The following is a 26,796-nucleotide window of genomic DNA, read 5'->3' on the forward strand; positions in this document are numbered from 1 at the left end:
TTCCTCATTTCCTAGATCCTGAGCTACATTTTGAGGTTAGCGCAGCCTGGGCCATGTGAGACACTTTCTCAAGAAACAGCATCCAGAAAATATCATTTTCCTCCAGGAGCCTCATTAAGGGTTCAGCTTGGCAGCTGCATATTTTGATGCACACCTTTGATCCCAGAACTTAGGAGTCAGGGGCTGGTGGATCTTGGTGAGGTCCAGGTTTGACTGTGCACATAGTGTATTCAGGCCAGTGAAACTACACAGGGAGACTTTGTCTCAAACGTTAAAACATCAAGAATTCAGCATGGGTTCTGTTACAGAGAAGGGGAAATACCCAGTTTTGACACCTACTTACTGTTGCAGGTTTCAAACCCATCCCCACTCGTTGAACATCTAGACTATTTCAGCTCTCATGGCAGTTAGCACATTTGACCTGGGTGTATGTATGTGTGCCCGGTAAACTCCGAGAAGAGCAGGCTAGCCCTTATCTAGGGTCGGTGAGGAGCTGGTGATCAATTGCTCACCTAGTTCTCTTCTGATTCCTAGGCCTCTGTGCCCAAGTTCTTCTGAAAACTACACTGTTCTTTGCTCTAAAGTATGAGAGAGGAAGCACTCATTCATCCACTTGTGAGTAAATTCATGCACTTGTTCTTTTTTGTATGTGTTCATGCATAAATAATCATGCTGGAGTTTGATATAGGTGTACTGAACTGGAAGAGTCCAGTGCATGAGAATGGAAAGAGATGAAGAGGTGCTGGAGATGAGCTTCAAACAGCATCCACAGGGAACTCATTGTAGATGAGAGGGGAATATGTAAATGAGGAAGAGGATGAAGGTTTGTATGCATTGAGAGAGGGGAGAAATGATCCAGGTTCCCAGAATATTTCCCTCCCTTGCTGACCTGCTATGTTTCTGGGAGGAGGACTGAAATTTTGTCCTACATGGCTGGTCCCTCATATTCATTTTCATGGTAAATTTGTTGTTGTTCATTGTAATGGATGTGTGGATTTTCTATGTGTACAGAACATACACTGGATTCATTTGCTTCTGGATTGACTGCAGGGGGAATAAATTTTCCAATGTGGGACAAATCACTGGTCAGTGAATATGTAGACTGGGGGTACATTCCATTGGGTACTAGAGGTGACTGTTGGGGTGGAATACTGGCACTCTTTCACGACTCTCTCTGGAGGTCTAGGTTTGGGCTCACAGTGGGGACATCATTGTTGGTGGATCACTCTAAGAGTGGTAGTAGAGTTATTTTAGAATTTCTAGGTAATAATTTTGTTAATGTGAGTGGAGGTGATGTTTTTTCCTTTATATCTATTTTTTATAGGAGAAGAGGAGGGGGTTTCTGAAGTCAGAACCCAGTGCCTTACACAAACACTTCACAGGGTCTCACCCACTGAGTCACAACCCCAGACGAACCTCGTTGGAGACTCTAGACAGGTACTGTGTCTCTGAACCATTTCCTGTCCCTCACTGTGGGATGGATTCTAGACAGCTACATTCCCTTCCTCTGCCTTGTTTGTGACAGGTCCGTGTAGCCCAGGCTGGCCTCCAGCTCATTGTGTAGCTGTGGACAACCATGATTTTCTGATCCTCCTCCCAAGTGCAGGGATCACAGGCATGTGCTGCAGACTCAGCTCAGCACAGTGCTGAGGATGAAATGCAGGATGCTCACAGCTAGACAAGCATTCTGCCAACTAAGACACAGCAAGGTGCCTCGACTGCCTTTACATTGTATTTGGAGACAGATAAGATCTGTGTGTCTCTAACTGCTCAGGTAGAACATGAAAAGGCACTCCTCCCCAGTAGCTGGAGTACCTAGGTTGGTCTCTCATGATGTGAGAGGAAAGAGAGAGAGAGTTAGAGTGGGAGAGAGAGAGAGAGAGAGAGAGAGAGAGAGAGAGAGAGAGAGAGAGAGAGAGAGAGAGAGAGAGAGAGATTTGGATTCCTAATGTAGATATCTTCCTACCTTTCCTCATCAGTTTATATTCACATGAACAAAGGCTTCATATTTTGAGCCCTGGAACTGTATCATCCTCCTGCATACCATGTTCCTCTCCTTTTGACCACTCTGCTGCTGACTAAACAAGATAGACTTCATCTTAAGTTTCATTGGCATTGGCATCGGTAAGTTTTGGCAAGGACAAGGGTGACTGGGGATCTTTCACTCAACCCCAAAGCCTCCTCCTACTCAGAGATGTGGCTAGATTTCCAGTTCTGTCTAGCCTTCTGTTCTTCTCTGGCCCTTTTCCAGAAGTTCTCTGATACTCTTAACGGTGGCTATGTCCCTCTAAACAGACAGTGGTTTGTGGTCCTGCAGCAGCAGCAGCAGCAGCATTGTGGCCCTTTTTCCAAGATGAGCGATTCTCTTCCCCACAGGCCATGGTTCCAAGTCACTCTACATCCTTTGGTCCATGCCTACCAAAGAAATCCCCTCTAATGGCCCCTGGGAGTGGAGACACTACAGCCTACCTAGCCTTTGGGACAGTTCCTGCCCTTCTGTGTACAGACTCTTCTCAAGGGAGTCTACACTTTATAAACATAACACTCCAGCCCTACTTAAGAAACCCAGGTAGGCAGTCTGAATTCGCAGTGTCTAACTCGTTATCATCTCTTCGGCTTCCAGTATAGGGTCAGGCCTAGCTGGAGTCCCCCATTCTGATCTCTCTGGCCTTTTCCTCTGTGATCTGAATATTTTCTTTGCCAAAGGAGACTCAAGTGGCATCCCTGAATTGGTCTGAGCCGTTTGTCTGCATTTGTCTCAACCCCATGTCCTTAACCAAACATACATGTCCACCTGTCCCTTGCTGATCTACTTTGGAAGTCCTGACCTTAGCTGAGGGAACCTTGGTTGGGTACTGCACTCCAGTAGGACAGAGAATGTCAGACCTTGAACTCATTTGCTTCATGGTGGGTTTTACTGAAAACATGGGACAATGTGACACTCGGGAATTTTTTATCATAGCATCTTTTATCCAGGAGTTGAACTTAATAAGGTTGGTGTAGATGGCTGGCACACCAGGTTTACCGCATGGTTCAGGACCATTTGATGTTGTTCCTTGGAGAACACCATCACAAATCAGTGGGCCTCCGGAGTCACCCTAAAGAAGGACAGGGACACGAGTAAGGCAGGGCCTGGCAGTTGGATTCTAGTAGACAACCTGGAACTGACTCCCACGGGGATTAATACAGGGACTCTAAAGATAGCTCTGTTTGGTAGGTGAGGGAATCCAGCTCTTGAGTGGCCATCTCTTCGAGGGCCATGGGGTTGTGGTAAGTGGTGGATTTGACAGTCCCCTAAGACAAGTCACAGAGAAGAAATAGTACCAGCTACAGGATCCTCCCCTCCCAGGGCACATCCCTCACATAGGGAAGGATGCAAAGAGCCTGCCTAGTCAGGGTGTTGAAGTGGGAACCAAGAACCTCAGTTCCCTCTTTCAAACCCTTCACCTCACTTCAGACGGGGGCTGTCTCACCACACAAGTGTCTTTGCCTCCACCCATCTCTCCTGCACACAGCATGACATCTGTGACTTTCTGTATGTGGGCTTTGACACAGTTCTCAATAGGCAGGAGCTTGATGAACACACACTGAAGGTCATTTGGCTTTTGCCCTATGGATCAGGGAGAAAGTGGGTGGTGAGCAGGGCCCAGTCCAATTTTCTCTGCCCCTCCCCCACACCAAGCTGTATCCTTGGACCAGACTCACATTTCTTGGGTGTAATGCTGCCCCAGGCTGAGGCTAGGCATGTGCTACCCAGCTTGGGCTCCTTTGTGGGCAGGTCGATGGCCTTCAAAACATCTGTGATGTCAGCAGGCTTGCTGAGGTGGAGCAGCATCAGGTCATTGCTTAAGTCTGCCCCAGGAGGTATCTTTTCGAAAGCCAGGAGGCTCATGTTGAAGCCAGGGTGGGGGAAGCTTTTGCTGACCAATCAGTGCTGTGCAGAGGGTTTCTCTTGGAATAACTTGTTTTTGTCCAGCCAAACCTCATACTGGCTGTGGGACAGGGAAGGAGATGGAACAAGTAAGAGGAGGCAATGGGGAGATTGGTTAGAATAAATAGGAAGGGGTGGGGGAGGAGGGAGAGAGGAAGGAAGGAGAGTCAGGGACAGAAACACACACAGTCAGAAAGATACACACACACACACACATACATACACTTAAAGAAACAGATACAGAAAAACAAACAGAGAGACAGAAAGGCACATACATACACATATACACACACACATACATACATACATACATACATACATATATACGTACATACATACATACATACATATAGAGTCAGAGAGACAGAAAGAAATAAAGACAGTAACAGAAGACAAGGGAAGTGGGGCAGGGAGGACGGGCAGGCCTGAGAGCTTTTCAGGTGAACTTCCTCAGCAGGTAAGGCCTGGCCTGCTGCCCAAGGTCAGAACTCTCTCGACTCATCCCTCAGCATGCAGCTCTCTCTGTACTCAGTTACCTCACCCAGCTCCAGTTCTGACCAGCCCTTCCCTGTGTGTCCTCAGAATGGACAGAAGGTCCTAAAGGCAGAGCTGCTCTGAGGAGATTGAGGACATCTCTCACAGCCTACCCTCAGGGACAGCACTTTCTATCCTGAGAGGCCCTGTAGGCCTGGTCCGCACTATTGTTGGCAGTGGTAAAAGAGAACACATGAGACCCAGACCCAGACAGGTGTGGGCAGAGTCCAAAGGGAGAGACACACAGTAACAGATGGCCATGAAAACAGTAAAATGTGAATACAACAGGAGACAGACAGACAATAAGGCAGAAAAGAAAGAAACGGGACTCTGAACACAAACCAAGATGCAGGAGGAAAGACCAACACAGAAGGTCATGGATAGACTTTCAGCCAGTCCCACTATGCAATCCATGCATAGCTGCACTTCTCTGTAACTTCAGTACACAGCAGGCTGAGGCAGAGAGATTGCCATGGACTGAAAACAAGCCTGGGCTACATCATGAGACACTAACTCAAAACTTATTCCTCAGACCTGGGCAGGAGATAACTTGGTTGCTACAGGATTGGTCTTGCAAGCATTAGGACCTGAGCTGAACCCTCCAGAACCAACGGAAAAAGTCAGGTGTAATGCTGTGTGCCTGTAACTCCAGAGCCAGGGAGGTAGAAACAGGATTTCCCTGAAGCTTGCTGCATAATCATCCTAGCCTTACAGGAACTCTCCATTCAGTGAGTGATGCTACCAATGTTGTGAGTGATTAATGAAGATATTTGTTCTTCACATCTGAGGTCTGCCACCTGATTCCTCTTCCAAAAACTAGGCTAAACCTAAAAGCCAGAGAGAAGTGACACGGGCATTCTCTCCACACAAGAAAGGGAGGGGGAACCCATCTGACTTTACAAACCATTTTGTGAAGTGAATGTTTTGGTAGAAACTGTGCAATTAGAGAAATGGGGGAGCAGTTGTCAGGATGTGGAGAACACAGATGAAGGTTGGCAGCTGCTGGACAGCCAGTGGCACTAGTGTGGGATTAGGCAAGCCTCTGACTCAGGGGTTGGGCTATGAGGCTCTAGGAAAAACAATGAATTTGAAGGACATCTAAGGTCCTAAGATTTGTAAGAGGTTGGGTTCCCTAGAAAGACTGGAGAAGCCCAGAGATGGTCAGGTGTCTAAGAAAGAGGATAAAGTTCTGGAAAGTGGGAGTGGACAGGGGCCTGTTCTGTGAGCAAGGACTGTGAGGGACCTGGCACTGTGCAGGGCAGAGAAGGAGGAGCAGGTGGTGCTCATGATGTAGCTGGGGTGATCGGAGAAGGGAAAGGGATGGCCAGGGCCAAAGGCAGCAGGAGAGTCAGGGCTGTGACCCCTCCCCCTTCCTCATCTCACCAATCCCTCCTAGGGACTGGGCTAGGAACAGAATCAGGAACCACATGGTAACAGGTGTCCAGGAGCTGCAGGCTGTGAGCTTAGAGCTGTTGAGGCTCCTCAGGAGATTTTAAAAACCCTCATTCTCCCCACAGCCCCTCCCCTGTCCTGTTGGGAGCTATTAAGACAACACTATTGTTCTGATCTCTGAATTGGGCCTCCCCCCCCCCCCGAGAAGAAAAGGGGGTCAAAAGTGGGCCACCGACACATCGATTCCAAGAACAACCACGAGAATTTCTATTGCCCCCTCCCATAAGTACTACTCCTTTTGCATGTATTGCCCCACCCCTCCCGCTGATAAGTATCTGTACTTCCCCTTTTGCTTGTGCATTTAAGCCTTGGGCCTTTCTCAATACATTTCGGGCTTTGATGCAATTCAGAACGGTTCCGTGTCGTTATTTGCACAAGGCCCTCGTCTCTCTCTACCCTCCCACCCCAATTTGGTTATTAGGAGAAGGTCCCCTCGAGACCCTCGAATAACTGGACCTGCTGGACGGGTCAAGTGGCACCGGACGTGGGGCACGAGGTACGACTGCCCTCTGGACAACAGATTAAAGAGGTACCGCGCAGACAGTGAGACAATGGGACAGTCCCCTGCCACTTCGCTCGAGTGTCGCGGAAGGACATCGGAGAGGTAAGCCTAGGCATTCAGTTGTTGTCCCATTAACTATGGGGAAGGTTCTGTCCAAAGAGGCAGTCTTTATTCAAGAGATGAAGGGTTCTCTTAAGGAGAGAGGGATAAGAGTTTAAAAAATGGAATTTAAAAAAATATTTTTGTTTTGTGGACGAGAGATGTCCATGGCTGGTATTGAATGGTTCTTAGAATAAAGTAGGCAAAGATATTAATGCTTTGATAAAACAAGGAGAAGATGTCCCTGAGTCCTTTTTTAGCAATTGGGGAATCATCAGAGATCTCCTTAAACAGGCAGAAGAGGGCAGAGAAGGTGCTCGCCTCTTAGCCCTTACTGAAGATTTTTTAGAAAACTCCCGATCGCCATCTCGCAAAAGCGAAACTAAGCTGCTGGTGCACAATATCTATATTAGAAGGTTTAGCAGGGGAAGGCTACTTGATACCCAATGAATGAAATAAAGTTGTTCAGTCTGTCCTCACTAGAGGCCAATATTTAACTTGGAAGTCAGAGTTTAGGGCTGCCCTGAGAAGTAAAACCAAGAGTTTAGATATAAATGGTATGATCAAGCTTTGTAATGAGGTAGATGTGTTTTCTCAACAAGTTTCTAAGTCTATCAACCTGGCCATTGGGGCTGCTCTACAACTAAATAAAGGAGGAAAAACTTGCTATAGATGCAACCAACCTGAACATTTTGCTAGAGAATGCCCAACACAAAGACAGAACACCCTAGTAACTGCGGTCCAGGGAAACGGCCAAAGGGCCCCCCTGCGAGGTCCGTCTCCCCTAATAACAACTGCAGACAACTCCCTAGCCCCCACGGGAGATTGTGCAGGGTTCCAACAGAGAGCACAGCGAGCTCAGGAGTGCGGCCTTCTTCGACCCAAGCCCCTCATGGCCTCGGCCCACACCAGGTGAGCTCGAGGGGCCCAGGAGCAGCCTTGGTCCCTACCCTGCAGATGCCAGGAGCCCGAGCCCTCGAGGCAGCCACCGGCTAGGCCTGAAGGCCAAGGCTTCTGCGGGGCTTCTGCGGCCTAAGGCGGCAGGTCTGAGCAAGAACACTCTGCCATCGCAGGCCCACCCGTGGCCGAGCACTCAGGCCTGGATGAACCGAGGCCTTGATGGGCCTAGACGAAGGTGTGTGTGTGGGGGGGGGGGCTCTTCCACTGATTTATTGTGGTCTATATTGAATGCTTCTGCTTTAGCCTTGCTGGATAAGACACAAAGAGATAATGCGTCAGAATTTGAAGATTGTTGGATGTGCTTTTCTGCTTCCCCGCCCTTTTATGAGGGCATAGGCTTATTTGGAAATTTTACCCTGCTTTCAGATGCTAGACAGCTTCCCTTCGATAGTTCAGCTTACCTTGACAGAACTCTCTGGGGTAAGAAGTTGTGTGTTGGGCCCAGGCATGCTTCCACCGAGGCCCTTGCTAGAGATTTGCAATAACACGTTTAAAGTAAATAAAAATGGGTTTTAAAGAGACTTCATAAAGGTCAAAAATAGCTCAATTCTTACTGTTACCTTATTTACAACTCCCCAATCCTACATTGTGTCAAAAAATTCATAGATTAGGTTTTATTAGAAGTTAAGAAATCATTTCCTAAAACATTTATAATTCATTTTGTCAATGGTGTTTTTGTTGGTTGCAGAAAATAGAGAGCGTTTTTGCAGATGGCTATAAAATATTTGACCAAGTGTGGACTGATAAAATTTAGCATGGTAAACTTTTAGGCTATTTGAGACATTTAGTGTATAGAGATTGTGTGTTTTCTCAAAAATTTGCCCTCAGATTAAATAAATTAGAAGTTTTAGATGCTTGCCAGAAGCTGTTAGAAAATTTTAGATTTTAATCTTGATTTGACAAGCTGCCTCTTACAAGCAGAAAAAAAAAAGGAAGAAATAGAGGAAAATGGATTTTAAAACTCTCCCAGGGACAGAGAAATCGGGGGACACCCTGTTTTATTCTCTCTGGCCCCTAAAGGAGAAGAAGTTCTCTACCCTCTTTCTATTGTCTATGGTTGGTGCACCAATCACATGTCAATTCATGTATGTTTTTGTTTCGTTGTCTGAATGATTGTCTCGTTGTCTGAATGACTGACTGTTTTATGTTTCATGTTTAAAAAAAAATGGTTAAAACTTTACCTGCTGATTCACTCTCAGTTTGCACAACTGAGGCTGAGAGAGGCCCCTCCCTTTAGCCAAAAATCAAGCACAGCAGGAGAGGTCCTGCTGAAAAACTTGTTTTTAAAGAAAAGGAATCTGCAACCTCTTAGTTCTAAGGCAAATAAGCTGATAGTTGTTTTTTCCTAAAAAATTCTCTACAATTTTGTGATTATTGTGTTTAGCAAATGACAAAGTGTGTTTTTATCTTATAAGTATAGCTATAAAAAGTAAAATTCTTTGATTGATCTAAATTTATAAGATTTGTGTAGCCACTTCATTTGGTTTTTGACTGGTCTTAAAGGTATAAATATGATCTGCATATCTTGGTCACAGAGAATTGGCTTATAAGTTATTTGGGTATGATTAAAAAGGTGTAACACTGGTTACAAAGTTAGCTTAAATAGTAACTCAGGGCTAGAGTCATTTTTCAAACAAAAGCACCTGGCATAAACCAGCCCAGAAAACTAGTCCTCTAAAGATACTTCTAAATTGAGATAATATTTTATGTAATTCTTATCCTAAAAAGTAGACTTATAGAGATAAGATTTTAAAACAACGTCTCTTTAATGGAACATTAAAATTTGCACCATCATACATTCATGAATTGGCAGCCAAACTTCGTAACATGATAGTGATGTTTCTAGTATTGATTTTAAGGAAAATAAATTGTTTAAAATTGGGTCTTGCTTTCCAAAAGTTATAGATATATTCTAATATTGCAACGGAAACTTAAAAATTATGGTTAAAATTGCCAGTGTTCCATTGACTGCAGCTTGCAGTTTGATTTCAAATTTAAGATCTTTAATTCACCTGTATATTGTAATTAAGATAATTATAAGAGTAATCATCTTTAAGAAAGAGTATCAAAAATTAGAGGCATAGACAGTTAAATTGTTCCTCTAAAATCGGTCCTTATTACAGGAAGGCCAAAATGCTCAGATTAAAAAATATTTTACGTTTGAGTTAATGCAGGGCTCAAGGCAGCCCCAGAAAAGCTTGTAACCTTTTTTTTATCTTGCAAACAGTGTCTAAGAAAGTTTCCCCTGTGTTCAAGGGAATTTCTTTTTAGCTTTGTTGCAGATCTATTCAGATGTTTAAAATAATGCTTAAATTCGAAGAGTTTTGCTTTTAATGAACTGGTGATCACTAGATAATTTTGCCTGTAGGTATGGCTAACATAGCTTTACAATATGTAAGAAATTTTTATTGTCGGCTTCAATACAAGAAACAAAGTTTAAATCTTTCAGTATATATTGTTTCCTAAGTGAAAAGTATTCTATTAGCCAATGCCTCTAAAGGGAAGTTTAAAGTTCTGGGGAATAATTGTTGCTCCATAAGATTCAGAGACAATATTTTTATTATTTAGGGTTTTAGTTATACTGGAAAATTGTGGTACAAATTTGCTTCAAAATTTTATTTTCAAAAGCTTCCAGGAGATGTAATTGGCTAAAGACCTCACCTTAAACTCACCACAGGAGAACCTAAGCCTTTGTTAGGTGCTATCAAGTGAGATTCAAATTAACAGGTGAGAACCAAAAAGGCTTTAACAGAAAGTAGAGGAAACTTCTATAATCTATTGGTATCGATTATAATTGGTGGTAATCAAATATTAGCTACATATTCTAGTTATTGTTATTAAATGTGTCCACAGCTATTCTTTGGCAAGAAAAAACATTAATGTAAAATCATTCTTCTTCACCTTAAAGTTTTAACATCCTATTATAAGGCTGCTGTGGTGCTAATTAAGAATTCCGTGTTACAAACAGCAATTGGTTATTGCAAAATATTGATATTTGACCTATTACATACCATCATTTTAAATAAAATTGATACTCATCCTAAAAATAAGTTAAAAATTGTTTATATACATGCTTTTGTATCTTCTATAAATTCATGCATGCATGCATGCATTCCATTTACTGTATTTAAAAACAACCCTTCTATGGGAGAAAAGTATATGTGAATTGGATAACATGTTTATTCTTTTGAGTTTCTGCCTGCTTCAGCACAGATAATTAAATTATGTGCTGCAGATGGTGTTTTAAAATGTTGAAGATTGCCTGGAAAAGACCTCTTAAGACAATGCCATGCTAGATTTATATCCCAGGTAGATTATGGATCTTATACAAAAATAATTGGCCATATAATCTCATTCTTTTTTTTTTTGAAAGATTTATTTATTTATTATATGTAAGTACATTGTAGCTGTCTTCAGACACTCCAGAAGAGGGCACCAGATCTCCTTACAGATGGTTGTGAGCCACCATGTGGTTGCTGGGATTTGAACTCTGGACCTTTGGAAGAGCAGTCGGGTGCTCTTACCCACTGAGCCATCTCACCAGCCCCCATAATCTCATTCTTTACATCATCAAAATAGTAATGGCTTGAGATAATAATTTGGTACTTAAAATAAATAAATAAATAAATGTGCATGTCATATTGTAAAGATTTGCTCTCGGTGTCCTCAGTTTCTACCTGTTCCACACATTGGTGTTAATTCTCGAGGACTTATACTTAATCAATTATTACAAATGGATACTCATTTTTGATTTTAGAAAACTAAAATATACACATATGACTATTGATACCTTTTTTAGTCTTTCTAATTACAACTACTTTAACAAGAAAAGCAACTAAAAGTATAGTTAGTCATTGCCTGTGTTGATTTTTTTTTTTTTTTTTGCTTGCTTGGTGTTCTAAATCAAATTAAAACTGGCTATTACAGCCAAAGATTTGAGATGTTTTGTCAACAATTTAATGTTACACATGTTACTGAGATATTTTATAATTCTCAAAGACAAGGTATTGTAAAACTTTAAAAACTATACCTTCTTTAAAATCAAAGAAGGGGGGAGAGAAATTATATCCCCGTGCACATTATTTGAATCACATTTTTGTGGGAAATTATATCCCCGTGCACATTATTTGGATCACACTTTTGTTTTTGGAAAAACTGGATATAATAGTGTCTAGGGCAGATAAAAAGGATCCACTTATTGGCACATGCCATGATCCTGTTCAGATACTTAATATGGGGAAAAGGGGGAATGTTTCTGTTTTTTCCACAGAATGCTAAAAGAGCATGCTAGCTTCCAATGTGACAGGCTGACCTGTGACCTGTGAGTGCCCTGACAGTGGTGACCAGAAAGCTGTGTTGAATGCACAGAAGAGGGAGAAATCGGAGAGCAGCCACTTACAGATAAAGAAACTTCCTATCTCCACCATGGGCTGCAGCAAGGAGTACCAACCTGGTGCCAACTTAAAATAAAAACAACTAAACAAGCTGACTCGGGAGGCAAAAAGACTGGTACAGAGAATGTACACGATGCTTTCGTCAGAGACACTGTTTTTGGCCATTCAGGCCAGCTCCTTATAGCTATGAAAGTTTGTGTACCTTACCTATATGCTTATTGTTAGATTTAAGAGTTAAGATCACCAATCTTGGCAAGTCTTTTTATATTCATTGTAATTCTTGTCAGTTAACTAATTGTGTGGATCCTAATTTAGATAAGGAATCTACTGTTATGTTTTTGTAAGAGACCTGCTTATGTTTTGCTGCCTATTAGAGTTAGAAAATGATCCTTGGTTTAAAAATCTGGGAATGCAAACTTTGAAAAGGTATCTACCACAGCCTTAGTTCAACAGCTGCATACTGGGCATTTTGTTAATGATAAGCATAGGAATATTTCCACAGCTTTGTCAGAGCAACATATTATATAGATAAAAATTTGGAGGCAATTCCTTGAGCTGACCATGGGCTTGGAATTCAGGAAGAACTTTGCCTATACAGTGGCATTCAGAATTGCCTCTGGCATTACACTATCACTTTGAATAAAAGCTAGGTCACGGCCTTACACAGGATTTTGTCATCATCTAGGAAGAAGGAAGTTTAAGACCTAAAGAAGAACCAGAGTAGATACTTAGAACTATAGATAGCTAAGTTACACCTATACACATGTATTTACAATGGCCTAGGGGAAAAGGTGGACTGCTAAAACTGGTTTTCAACCTCCCCCTGGCTTTCGACCTTGTTGCCCTCCCTTTTAGGGCCCCTATTGGGACTCCTATTATTGATCTCCTTCGGTCCTTGGGCATTTCAGAAATTGACCCGATTTGTTAAATCTCAAATTGATTCATCTCTTTCAAGCGCATTTGTTTCAGTTCATTACCATCCGCTAGACGTTGGCGATAACAAGCAGGTTACTGAAGAAGAGTCAGACACGGATGCTGCTTCATCACCCTCTTCTCGGGGGGAGAGAGACTCAATTTCCATAAAATGCTTCAGTAAGATCATTCCCCTCCCCCTAAATTCGGCCATCAGTCTCATGCCACAAATCATTTATAGATTGCCTTAGTCTGTGCTTCCGACATGGTAATATACATTCTTGTCACATTGGAAACTAAACAGTCATCCCAGACTAGACACATCGAAAAATTGGAACTTGAAGCCGTAGCCTGTGAGAGTTGTAAGACTAAGTACTGCACAGAGATTAGTCTGGAAGCTGTTAGACAGTCTCTGAGAGGCATGTCTGATTGCATGAAGGTTGGGTGCCCTAGGGTCCTTCCCCCAGGAAAAACGGCACAAGAGCAGGTCAGGGTTACTCTGGGTAAAAATCTGTGGGCCTGAGAGTCAACCCTGTACATGGCCCCTAACATTACACACTGGGAATCAGACCTCTACCTCTACCCACAGAGCTTGCTTCATTCCTAAATCCCTTGGCTGGCCCAGGTTATACCCAACAGACTGGGACCATTAATTCAAGCCTCATAGATGACTTGTCCTTGCGTCCTTCGTGGTTTTAGAGAATCACCCAGTGAGCAGACAGACGTTTAGGCGGTCATTAAAAACGTGGCTACAAATTTATTATACAATATGCCTTTATAAAAATATTAAAATGGGGGAGATGTTGGGAGCTATTAAGATAACACTATTGTCCTGATCTCTGAATTGGGCCTCTCCCCCCAAGAAGAAAAGGGGGTCCAAAGTGGGCCACCGACACATCGATTCCGAGAACAACCACGAGATGTTCCAGCCCTAAGTCATCGCAGATGTCGACCACACCCTGATACCACCAAGTTCCTGCTTTCCTATGTAGCTGCCAAAAGAAAGAATTTCTATTGCCCCCCCCTCCCATAAGTACTTCTCCTTTTGCTTGTATTGCCCCACCCCTCCTGCTGATAAGTATCTGTACTTCCCCTTTTGCTTGTGCATTTAAGGCTTCGGCCTTTCTCAAGACATTTGGAGCTTTGATGCAATTCAGAACGGTTCCATGTCGTTATTCACACAAGTCCCTCGTCTCTCTCTACCCCCTCCATTTGGTTATTAGGAGAAGGTCCCCTCGAGACCCTCGAATAACTGGACCTGCTGGACGGGTCCAACAGGACCAACTGTCCTGTTGCCTCCCAGATACTGACTAAGCCCTGCCCTTGCTGACAGATTTGGACTCCCTGCTTGCACCCTCCTGGCTGTGGAATGGGAGGGCCTCATTGCCCCCGCTGTACAGTAGGCCCTAGGTCACCCTGGATACCTTCCCAGGGATGAGATTTTGTTGGGCAATGCCTGTTGTTCCTGGAGCTGTTGGAGTTCTGGGGACCTTAGCCAGAGGGCAAGGTCAGGGGCAATGGTGAGTTGGTGTTAAAGGAGGATGGAGGAGCAAGTGACTCCCAACCCCCAGTTCTAAGGAAGTTCCTGTACCTCAAGTTCAAGATTATCCCAAGAAAGTAGCAGTTAGAACATTTTTTTTTTTCACCAGTGATAGCTGAGAGAACTCCAAGTTCCCCGTAGATACAAATCCTGTTTTTGAGAATGTCAAAATGCTTGCCTTTCTGGACTTGGAACTCTGGGTCACTGATTTTATTGTTTCTATGAGAAGTTTGGGTACTGGGTATAGGAATGCAAATCTTCAGTACCAGCAAGTTGAAGCCAGACCTAGGTTAATCTGTGTGATTTTAGGCTCTAGTATTCTGTGATGTAGACCAACCTAGTCTACATAGTGACTTTCAAGACAGCCAGGGTTATATATAGAGCTGTCTCAAAACAAACCAATAAGATATAATAAATAGATGTTGTGGTGCACATTACCATGGCCTTATCACTCTTTTATACAAAAGTATGAAAACTCAGGTTATTTCAGGGGTGTGTCACCCACCCTGAACAATGTTTTGGTCACTATGACTTTTCCCTTCCTCATTTCCTAGAACCTGAGTTACATCTTGAGTTTAGACAATCAGGGAAGGCAGAGTTGGCACATGTAGGGAAGTGTACCTTTCGGGGACATAGCTAAGCAGGGCTGGGATCTGTGGACATGGCCAGGGCATCTGGGGTAGAGACTAATATATGGCTGGTACTGGATAGGGAGATGTATGCTGTGTGGACAGAAATAACTCTTTTTTTTTTTTTTTTTTTTTGGTTTTTTTTTTTTTTTTTTTTTTTTGGTTTTTTGAGACAGGGTTTCTCTGTATAGCCCTGGCTGTCCTGGAACTCACTTTGTAGACCAGGCTGGCCTCGAACTCAGAAATCCGCCTGCCTCTGCCTCCCGAGTGCTGGGATTAAAGGCGTGTGCCACTACGCCCGGCCCAGAAATAACTCTTAAATCAGGAATTGGGTATAGTGTCAGGTCACTTTATAGTTTTGGGTTAAGGGACAGCAAGGGAGAGAGAGAGAGAGAGAGAGAGAGAGAGAGAGAGAGAGAGAGAGAGAGAGAGAGAGAGAGAGAGAGAATTCTGGTTTATTTTTAGTCCAATGAGAATGATATCCTCTGATCTGGAATTTAGAATCTCCAAGGTTTAAGAAGACGTCACGGTTTTGGCTGGGTTTTGAGAATTTTGGAAGGTGAGGTGTCAGAAAACTAGATATGAATTGTTGAGCAGGCAGGTTCCAGGCTGGGGGGAAGGGAGGCCACAATGAATGAATAAATAAATCCAGGAAAGGGAGCTTGGGGTTGATTTGGGGTTTCTTGGATTGGGCATGAAATGGCAGCTTGGATGAAGAGATTGAGAAATTTCCAGGTAAAATGATCAGGGTCAAGGCTAGGGCATGGGCTCCTGTTAGGGTCTGTGGTGGAGATGACATCTAAGAGGGGTGGGGATCCCTAAGAAAGGAATTTGAGATGGGACAAGCAGTAAGAGATGGAAATTCTGGGGGTCTGTGATGAAAAGGCTCTGGTTCCTGTGGAGGTGGACAAATGATCTGGGTATTGGAAAGGCTCAGGGTTCTCTTAGGCAGCCCCAGGACAGGAGTGGAAAAGGAATTAAACCCTCTGGACAGAAGTAAAAACTGTTAGATCAAGTGAGGCCACTGGGAGGCAGAGAGGAAGATCCAATTATGTAGGTACAAGGGTTAGACATTGGGGTCTTTGGGGTGTTCTGCACAGAGTGAGAACTAGAGCTGTGCATTGGGGCTCTGATGAGATAGGACAGGAGCCTGCAGCGCAGGGAGAGAGGCATGAGGGGGAAGAGCAGGCCAAGGCACAGCATTTGGAAACAGAGGAGATCTTGGCAAGCCATGCATAGCTTCACTGTAACCTCAGTACCCAGCAGTCTGAGGCAGAGGGATTGCCATGGATGAAGACAAGCCTGGGCTACATCATGAGACACTAACTTAGAACTTATTTCCAAGAGCTGGGGTGGAGATGGCTTGGTTGCTACTCGATTGGTCATGCAAGCATTAGGACCTAAGCTGAACCATCCAGAAACCAGGGAAAAAGTCAGGTGTGATGCTGTGTGCCTGTAAACCCAGAGCTGGGTAGGTGGAAACAGGAGGATTCCCTTGAGTTTTGCTGGACAGTCATCTTAGCCTAAACAGAAGTCTCCATTCAGTGAGAGCCCCTGCCAATGTTGTGAGTGATTGATGAAGATACTTGTTGTCCAAGTCTAGCATCTGCCAACTGACCCCTTGTTTGAAAATGAGACTAAACCAAAAAGCCAGCGAAAAGTGACCTGGGCATTCTCTCCACACCAGAAAGTGAGGGCTACCCATCTGACCTTACAAGCCAATGTGAGAAGAGGAAGTTTTGGTAGAAACTGAGCTTCTTGGGAAGATGGGGGAGCAGTTGTCATTATGTGGCAAAGACAGCTGAAGGGTGGCAGCTGGTGGACAGCCTAAGGCTCTAGTGTGGGATTTAGGCAATCCCCTGACTTGGGGGTTGAGGTATAAGGATTTAGGAAAAACAATGAACTGTAGGGAATTCGAGGTCCTAAGTTTAGTAAGAAGTTGGTTTCCTTAGAAAGACTGGAGAAGCCTAGAGGTGGTCAGGTGTCTAAGGGAGAGGAGAAAGTTCTGGAAAGTGGGAGTGGACAGGGGCCTCTCCTGTGAGCAAGGACTGTGAGGGACCTGGTACTGTGCAGGGCATAGAAGGAGGAGCAGGTGTTGCTTCATGATGTAGCTGTGGTGAGGGGAGAGGGGAGAAGTGAGAGGGGAAAGGGCTGTGTTGGCAGCCAGATGCTGAGTAAGCTTTGCCCTTGATGACAGAGGTGGACTCCATGCACTCCCCTCCCTGCTGTGGTAGTGGAGGTTTCCATTGCACCTGCTGTCCCATAGGCCCTAGGTCATCCTGGACACCTTCACAATGATGAGATTGGGTGGGGAAAGGCCTGCTGTTGTTAGTGTTCTGGGGACCATTGCCAGATGGCAAGGTCGTGGCAATGGTGAATTGGTGTGAATGGTGGGTAGTGGAGCAAGTGCTGCCTAACCCACACCTCTAAGGAAGATCCTGTACCTCAAGTCCAAGATTATCCCAGAAAGTGTCAGTTAGAACAAAATCTTTGCACCAGTGATAGCCATACGGCTGCAAGCTCCCTGTAGATACCAATCATTTTTTGGAGAAAGCCAAAATTCTTGCCCTTTTGGACTTGGAACTCTGGATCACTGTTTTTATTGTTTCTGGATCCATCCCATAATCAGCCATCAAAGGCAGACACTATTGCATATGCCAGCAAGATTTTGCTGGAAGGACCCTGATATAGCTGTCTATTGTGAGGCTATGCCAGTTCCTGGCAATCACAGAAGTGGATGCTCACAGTCAGCTATTGGATGGATCACAGTGCCCCCAATGGAGGAGCTAGAGAAAGTAACCAAGGGGCTGAAGGGGCCTGCAACCCTATAGCTGGAACAACAATATGAACTAACCAGTACCTCCAGAGCTCCTGTCTCTAGCTGCATATGTAGTAGAAGAAGGCCTAGTCAGCCATCATTCGGAGGAGAGGCCCCTTGTTCTTGCAAACTTTTTATTCCCCAGTACAGGGGAATACCAGGCCCAAGAAGTGTGAGTGGGTGGGTAGGAGACCGGGGGGGTGGTGGTGGTGGAAGTTATACGGGACTTAAGGGATAACATTTGAAATGTAAATGAACAAAATACTTAATAAAAATTTGGAAAAAGAAAAAAAAAGAAGTTTAGGAGCTGGGTATAGTGGTGCACACCTTCAATTGAAAGAACAATATGAAGACTCTCCTACATTCTGACTCAGGAGAGGCGACACCCCAAATCACTCACAAGAAATGGTCTTGCTGCAAACTGCAAGAGGACTTTTATTCAAGAGCGCTCTTGGGCCCACAGTTACACACCATGCAGGGGTAGAGGACCATGGCGTCCCGAGTAGCTGGGTAAAGGGGTATTTAAAAGAAGATACCACAACTCAAGGAGGTGAGGAGTGCGTTGTTGGAAAATACCAAAGATACCAGTTAAGAGTCACAAGGAAGTGCAAAGTCACAAAAGTCACAAGGAATGCCTGGTAATTGTGCAGGTTATCTCTCAAGACAGTTTCTAAGAGACCCTAACAATAGTACATTTGCATAGTGGGTTCTAGCAATGGTCAGGGTGGGTCAGGGTGACTTTCTTTGAATGAGCACTCTTTGAACCCAGGAAGAGGGTAGGTGGAGGAATGTTGCTATCTGTTTTATGATTAGCATACCTTGGAGCATTGAGTAACAAAGGTCACATTCTCAAGCCTGGGCCTAAAGGCCTAGAATTTTCTTTTTACATTATACTTTTTCACAATAACAGCACTTTGAAGCCAGAGCCAGGTGGATCCGTGTGATTTAGGCTCTAGTGTACTGTGATGGAGACCAACCTAATCTATATAGTGAGTTTCAAGACAGCCAGGGTTATATATAGAGGTGTCTTAAAACATACCAATAAAATAAAATAAATAGAAGTTATGGTGCCTTTAAGTGACCTGAAAACTCTTTTATTCAAAAGTATGAAAATTCAGGTTATTTCAGGGGAGTGTCACTCACCCTGAGCAGAGTTGGGGGTCACAATGTCCTTTCTCTTCCTCATTTCCTAGGTCCTGAGCTACATTTTGAGGTTAGCCCAGCCTGGGCCATGTGAGACCCTTTCTCAATAAACAGCAACCATAAAATGTCTCTTCCCTCCAGAAGCCTCATTAAGGGTTCAGCTTGGCAGCTGCATATTTTTGTGCACACCTTGGATCCCAGAACTTAGGAGTTAGGGGCTGGTGGATCTTGGTGAGGTCCAGGTTAGACTGGTGCACATAGTGTATTCAGGCCAGTGAAACTACACAGGGAGGCTTTGTCTCAAATGTTAAAACATCAAGAAGTCAGCATGGGTTCTGGTACAGAGAAGGGGAAATACCCAGCCTTTGACACCTACTTACTGTTGCAGGTTTCAGACCCATCCCCTCTTGTTGAGCATCTAGACTATTTCAGCTCTCATGGCAGTTAGCACATTTGACCTGGGTGTATGCATGTGTGCCCTGTAAGCTCCAAGAAAGCCAGGCTAGCCCTAATCCAGGGTAAGTGAGGAGCTGGTGATCAATTGGCCACCTAATTCTCCTCTGAGTCCTTGGATTCTCTGCCCAAGTTCTTCGGACAACTACAGTGTTCTTTGCTCTAAATGACAAGAGAGGAAGAATGTATTCATCTACTCGTGAGTTCTTTTATGCCCTTGATCATTTATGTGTATCTTCAAGCATAAATAATCATGCTGGAGTTTGCGATAGGTGTACTGTATCAGAGGAGGCCAGTGCATGAGAATGAAAAGAATTGAATTGGTGCTGGAGATGAGCTGCAAACAGCATCCACAGGGAAGTGGTTGTGATGAGAGGAGAAATGGAAATGAGGAAGAGGATGAAGGTTTGTATGTATTGAGAGTGAGTGGAGAAAAGATTCAGGTATCCATAGTGTTCTCTCTACCCAGCTGACCTGCTTTATTCATGGGAGGAGGAAGGATAGTTGGTCCTTTCTGGCTGGGTCCTCATCTCCATCTTCATGTCAACTTGGTTGGTGTTCAGTGTGTTGGATGTTTGGATTATCTATGTGCATGATCCATACACTGGCTTCCTCTGCCTCTGGATTGACTGCAGGAGGCATATGTGTGCCAATGTTGGACAATTTATTCATCAGTGTATACATAGACTGATATATACATATACATCCATTGGGTGCTAGAGGTGACTATAAAGGTGGGACACTGGCATTCTCCCGGGAGTCTTTCTGGGGGAGTAGGTTAGGGCTCTTGGTGGGTGCATCATTGTTGGTGGGTAACTCTATGAGTGGCAATAGAGACTATTTTGAATTTCTAGGTAGTGAATTTTGTAATTTGAATGGATGTGATGTTTTTTTTTTCTTTTATCTTTTTCTTTTTGGGAATTGGTGGTTGGAGTTGCTGAAGGCAGAACCAAGAGCCTTATACACATAGGCCACAGGGTCTCTACCACTGAGTCACACAACTAGAAGAACCTCATTGGTGGACTCTAGGCAGGTGCTGTACCTCTGAACTATGCCCTGCCCCTCATTGTGGGATGGATTCTAGACAGCAACATTCCCTTCCTCTGCCTTGTTTGTGACAGGTCTATGTAGCCCAGGCTGGCCTCCAGTTCAATATGTATCTGTGGACAACCTTGATTTTCTGATCCTCCGCCCAAGTGTAGGAATCACAGGCATGTGCTGCAGACTCAGCTCAGCACAGTGCTGAGGATGAAATGCAGGATGCTCACAGCTATACAAATATTCTGCCAACTAAGACACAACACAAGGACCCTTGGAATGCTTTTACCTTGTATTTGGAGACAGATAAGATCTATGTGTCTCTAAGCTGCTCAGGCAGGACATGAAAAGGCACTCTTCTCCAGCTTCTGGAGTACCAAGGTTGGGCTCCTCATGGTGTGAGAGGAAGAAGAGAGAGAAGGAGAGAGAGAGAGAGAGAGAGAGAGAGAGAGAGAGAGAGAGAGAGAGAGAGAGAGAGAGAGAGAAAGAGAGATGGGGGTAGGGATAGTGAGAGAGAGAGATAGAAAGAGAGAGAAGTGGATGTGACTAGTTATCTCTCTAACTTCCCTCCCCAGTTTACATTCATATAAAAAAGGGCTTCGTATTTCTGGCCCTGGCAGTATGCATTTTCCTCCTGCCCACCATGTTCCTCTCCTTCCCACCAGTCCGCTGCATCCTGAATAAGATAGACTTCATCTTCAGTTTCCTCAGCATTGGCATTGGTAAGTGTTGGCAAGGACTGGGGTGACTTGTTATCCTCCACCCAAACCCAGAGCCTCCTCCTACCCAGAGGTGTGGCTAGATTTCTAGTTCTGCTGCTCCTAGGAAGAGGGGTGTCTCTGTGTCTTTCTTGGGCTTTCTTTGTAGCTCAGACTGGCTGTGGACTCACTCTGTAGTCCATGCTGGCTTTGAATATGGCATTCTCTTGTCTCAGCATCATAAGTAACTGGAATTAAAAGCTTATGCCCACTATTGTGACTGATGGCCTTGTCTTCCAGTTTCTATTCCAATCTGACTATGTATCCATTTGTCCTGTGTGAGTGTGAGTGTGAGTGTGTGTGTGTGTGTGTGTGTGTGTGTGTGTGTGTGTGTGTGTGTGTATGAGTCTGTGTGTATGTGTATAAAAATGTGTGTCTATTTGGGGCAAGTCAGGAAGGTTGTCTCTGTCTCTCTCCTTTTGAGGGGTGGGGGATGTTCCCTGTCTAGCCTTTTGTCCTCCTCTCACTCCACCCCAGTGCAGGGCTCCTGATTCTCCTCAGCCTGCCTCTCTTTGTGGTCAACTGCAATAGATTGTACCCTAGGCAACAGGTATCCTACCATGTGGCCTTCTACCTGTGCTGGTGCACCAGGTCTTGATGCTTTGGGCTGGTGAGAGTGGGGCCTCTGATGGAAGGGCAGGGTCTGGGCAGGGCAGAAGTGGAGCCCAGAAGTGGAGGACAGCATCCAGATTGGAGTTGGTGCCATGGACTGGGGCTCAATGGGCCCTACTCAATCTGTGTGAATCAAGGTCTCAGACAGATTGGCATAGAGTCAGAGAGCATTGACAGATAGACACAGACAGTGTGTTGTATCTGAATATAATGTCACAAAGTGAACATCAGTTTTATATAATGCAGAAAACAAAGGGGTAGGATGTCACAGCAGGCAAAGTACACTGAAGTTACCTGACACAAAACAGGGGAATGACTTCAAAAGAACTTACAGGTACCAGGTAATATTTACAGTAAAGATAAATCAGCCCTGCCTATGGTCAGCTAATGACAGGTAAGAATTTCACACCCTTGTCACAATTTGTGCTACTCCTTTGAGCCTTGTGAAAGCTAGCACCAGGGGGTTCTACTCTAGCAGACCTTCTCATGAATAATGCAATATCACAACCCCCCTATTTCCTAGGCCTTGGTAAATTCTTGCATATGAGTGTAACTTGGCTGTTCTTTTAAGTATCTGTAGGGAATCTCCATTTGTCAGAAGAATTCACCAACTTGCTTCTAATATGCAATGTAGCCTGCCATACCTGGCTGTACTAGAGATTCTAAGTATACTTCGCTAAGCTTGCTCTGAGATTTCTAGCTCTTATCCAGTAAAATACTGTAAGAATGCATGCAAGATCCTCCAGATTGCAGGGACAAATCTGGAGCATCCTAGCTATGGGAATGCCAAGGTTCCAGGAGGCTGAGTTTCCTTGAATCTCTTTCCCTTGTGAGTACTTCCAGACCTCTTGACTTGTCAAGCAGACTTCACTGGAGTGGGCAGAGCATTTCCCCCTTTCATTTTATTTTTCAGCCGAAGTTCCAGAATGTCCTGCTTCATTGTAGCTACAGATCTCAGAAGTACTCTAAAAAATTAGTGGAAACACAGTGCTTACTAATAAAATAATGCCAATAATTATAGCAAGTAGAATAATATATGGAATCCAATCCAGGAGATTCAATGCACTTAGGTTATTTTTTAAATCTCTGGCCAATTCATCAATGTTCCAAGTGTCTAAGTGACTTCTGCTAATATCTGAATTTTCTGCCTTTCTAGCCTTAATATTTGCTAAGACTGCTCTATTGCTAAGACTACTACTTCTAAGATATTAACCTTTACCTCCAATTTTTTTTATCTATAAGATGCAGCTCTGACAAATCTATGGAAATATTCCTATGCATATCATTTCTGAATACTTAAACCAAGGATCATTTTCTAACTCTACAGGCAGCAACACATAAACCTGACTCTCTTTGTGGTCAACTGCAATAGATTGTGCCCTAGGCAACAAGTATCCTATCAGCTGGTCTTCTACCTGTGCTGGTGCACCAGGTCTTGATACTTTGGGCTGGTGAGAGTGGGGCCTCTGATTGAAGGGCAGGGTCTGGGCAGTGTAGAAGTGGAGCCCAGGAGAGGGGGACAGCATCCAATAGAGTTCAGATTTGTGGTGAGTCTTTGAGTAGAGTACCCACGAAGTTTCTTCCCTCAGGAAATTTGTCCTTCCTCAACCAAGTGCAGATGTGGAGCTAGAGTTTGCCTTTCATGGAGTGGAGGCTCAGCTATTTCTGTTGGGCCTCGTGACAACAGTGGTTGCTGATGCAGGAGCAGACCATTTTGGGCAAAAATTCTGGGAGTCTACCCAGAGGCTGTAAGCTGTAACAAGCTCTGTAAATTACCGTAGGGCTCCCCAGTATAGGGACATGGCAACTTCTAAGGACTCTGATGAGTCCCTGTGGGAAGCCATTCCGGGCTCCCTGGCCAGCCAGATGGAAATATGCTCCAGGCTGTAAACAAGCCCATGTTTGGTGGATGGCCTGCCCTTAATCCCTGATTGGCTGAGCAAGCCTGCCTGGTGAGGTGATGTGACCTGTGGTGATTGGTGGGGGCGTGGTTGTGGCTGGAGTGGAGAAAAACACTTGTAACCAGAGAGTCTGGGGGATTTGAAGAGAGAAGCTGCCTGAGTAAACTGCTTTAAGAAGAACCGGTGGTTACATTTTCCTTGCTGGTCGAGTTCGATGCAACAAGTGGTGCCAAAGAAATCCGGGACCCGATTCCCCCACCAAAGAGGTTCAGAACTTTCTGCAGTCAGGGTCTGTCAACAGAATGAGTATGGTAAGTAACTCACTATCCCGGGATTGGGATTAGGCTCTCGGTAAAGAAACAATAGGCTCTCCAGCTCTGGAGATGAGAAAGTGAAAGTAAGAGGGTAGTGAAAGTAAGAGGGTAATAGGGACGGTCTATGAGTTCCTTTCTTTTTCTAGCCATTTGAGTAAATTTTCTGAGGGCATGAATGACTAGGTATGGGGTCGTCACAGTCACACCCAATTTTTCAGCGCTCAATGAGCTGCTAAGAGCAAAGGATGCAAAATTTTTTTTTACTGCCTTTTGGTTTAAGGACTGGCCAAAAGGGTGGCCGATTCAGGAGTCAGAACAAATATTACAAGGCCTGGGCTATGCAAAGAGTCCAGACATAAGTGCCAGGATGCTCCCTTGGAAAGATAAGGAAGGGCATGGTGGGATGTTTCAACCATATGTGCTTGAGCTGCCCATTATCTATGGGGTAGGGATTTGTTGAAGAATCTACAATTAAGACTTACTAATGAATATTCTGATGCCTCCCAGAAGATGATGAAAGATATGGGATGGCACCCATCCTTCGGGTTGGGAAAAGGATTGCAAGGAAGTAAGTCCCCGATTCTCCCAATTAAAAGAAAGCCTCAGGAAGGAATGGGTTTTTCCTAGGGGCCACTGGGGAATGCATTCCCATAACCTGGAAAACTGAGGAGCCGGTGTGGGTGACTCAGTGGCTATTATCCTCATAAAAATTACAAGCTGCTAAGGAATTAGTTGAAGAACAATATCTTTTAGGTCATATTCAACCTTCTGTATCTCCATGGAATACCCCAATTTTTGTTAACAGAAAGAAATCTGGCAAATGGAGGTTATTACATGATCTGCGAGCTATTAATGCGCAGATGCAGGTGATGGGCTCCATTCAGAGGGGTTTGCCTCTTTTATCTGCCCTGCCAGAAAAGTGGCCTCTAATAGTAATTGATATTAAAGATTGTTTCTTTTCCATTCCCTTGGAATTGAAAGATAGTGTTAGATTTGCTTTTACTTTGCCCTCCTGTAATCATGATAAAATAGTGTCCTATTTAGGAGCAAGGATTGCCCCTTTTGGCCTCAAAAGATACAGTTGAGGGTTGATTCCTTGCATACTTTGTTTCAAATTTTAGAAGGAGACTCAGAGTTAAGTTCCAAAAGGGAATTAACACCTGAGGCTAGAAAGGCCCTTACCCTAGTGGAAGAAGAATTGATTAAAGCCCAGCTTCAGCGTTGTAGAGAAGGGTTACCCATCATTTTGATAATATTACCTACTGAGATGCAACCCACAGGATTATTGTGGCAAGAAGGCCCATTGTTATGGATCCATTCCAAAATATCTGCTGGGAGGACATTAGATCATTATTCTACAACAGTGGCTTCTTTAGCCTTGTTAGGAATTCAGCATTGTTTACAAGTTTTTGGTATAAAACCCAGCTCTATTGTAATCCCATATGATGGGTATCAGCAAAAGGTCTTAACAGCAAATATTGATGAGTGGGCTATTTTAGCCTGTATTAATGAGGGCCCATTTGATAATCATTATCCTAAACATCCGTTAATGACCTTTTTAAAGGAACATCCAGTCATTTTCCCTCAAGTAGTGAGGAAAACACCCATTAAGGATGCAGTTAACGTGTTTACTGATGGATCAAAAACCGGATGTGGAGTATATATGGTAGAGGGGAAAGATCCTGTGGTCAGGCAGTATTATCCCTGTACTCTGCAGATGGTGGAATTACAAATAGTTATTGAGGTCATTAAGGATTGTGATTTTCCTTTTAATCTAATTTCAGATTCAGAATATGTAGTTAATTTAGTTTTATCCCTAGAAGTGGTAGGCCAAATAAAAGCTCGTAGTACCATTCAAGCCTTGGCCTTACAATTACAGAAGTTGCTGTGTGAAAGACGCCAACCATTATATATTGGACATATCTGTGCCCATAGTGGGCTTCCAGGACCCTTAAGTAGGGGAAATGATATTGTGGATAATTGTACTCGTATGGAGTTCATATTTTTAGCATCCCCTATGGAGTTAGCCTCACAATTTCATTCTAAATTTCATGTTAATGATAAAACTCTGCAGAGAAAATCTGGAATCTCTAGAGCACAAGCTCAGGATGTAGTCACTACCTGTGGACATTGCCTAGAGTTTCAACACCTGCCTTCTTATGGAGTGAATTCTAGAGGATTGCTCCTTCTACAGGTGTGGCAGATGGATGTGACACATTTTTCAGAATTTGGCAAATTGAAATACGTTCATGTATCCATTGACTCATGTTCAGGAATAGTTTATGCATCTCCCATGGCAGGGGAAAAGGCCTCCCATGTTATACAGCATTGTTTGGAGGCCTGGGCAGCTTGGGGTAAACCCCAACAACTTAAAACAGACAATGGCCCTGCATATACTGCCAAAACCCTGGTGTCTTTTTGTCAACAGATGGAAGTACAAGTTAAACACGGCCTGCCATATAATCCTCAAGGCCAAGGAATCATTGAACGAGCACATAGAACCTTAAAATAATTATTAATAAAACAAAAGGGGAGAATAGGCTATGGCCATACCCCAAAGATAAGACTCTCCTTAGCTCTTTTTACCTTAAATTTTTTGCAACTGGATAAGGAAGGTCGTTCTGCTGCTGAACGACATGCTAATACCAGCCCCAGTAAACTGGGGTATGCTAAATGGAAGGATGTGCTTACAGGATCATGGAATGGTCCGGATCCCGTGTTGGCCTGGGCAAGAGGGTCTGTTTGCATGTTTCCACAGAATCACGCAGAGCCAGTGTGGGTTCCAGAACGGCTAGTGCAGCGCTGT

General features: G+C 44.1%; 1 protein-coding gene across 1 annotated transcript; it reads right to left on the reverse strand.

Annotated features, from left to right (window-relative positions):
* Positions 1-114: 114 nt before the first annotated feature.
* Positions 115-26,721, reverse strand: LOC110288829 (kallikrein 1-related peptidase b26-like). Its single transcript, XM_085842453.1, has 5 exons — positions 26,682-26,721; positions 3,706-3,992; positions 3,474-3,610; positions 2,919-3,098; positions 115-213 (listed from the first exon to the last, which is right to left on the reverse strand). The coding sequence occupies exons 2-5, from the start codon at positions 3,890-3,892 to the stop codon at positions 115-117; spliced, it is 603 nt and encodes a 200-aa protein (XP_085698579.1). The 5' UTR covers positions 3,893-3,992; positions 26,682-26,721.
* Positions 26,722-26,796: the final 75 nt, after the last annotated feature.

Source organism: Mus caroli, unplaced genomic scaffold (genome assembly GCF_978045245.1).
Source record: "Mus caroli unplaced genomic scaffold, Mus_caroli_1 scaffold_8, whole genome shotgun sequence".
NCBI lineage: Eukaryota > Metazoa > Chordata > Mammalia > Rodentia > Muridae > Mus > Mus caroli.

Excerpts from the sequence above, each read along its gene's own strand:
- LOC110288829 (XM_085842453.1), bottom strand. The coding sequence starts at position 3,892 with ATGAGCCTCCTGGCTTTCGAAAAGATACCTCCTGGGGCAGACTTAAGC. Across the intron at positions 3,611-3,705 it reads CAGCATTACACCCAAGAAAT|GGCAAAAGCCAAATGACCTT; the intron begins GTGAGTCTGGTC and ends CCTGATCCATAG. Across the intron at positions 214-2,918 it reads CACATTGTCCCATGTTTTCA|TCAAACCTGGACCTCACCAA; the intron begins GTAAAACCCACC and ends CTATGTGCACAG.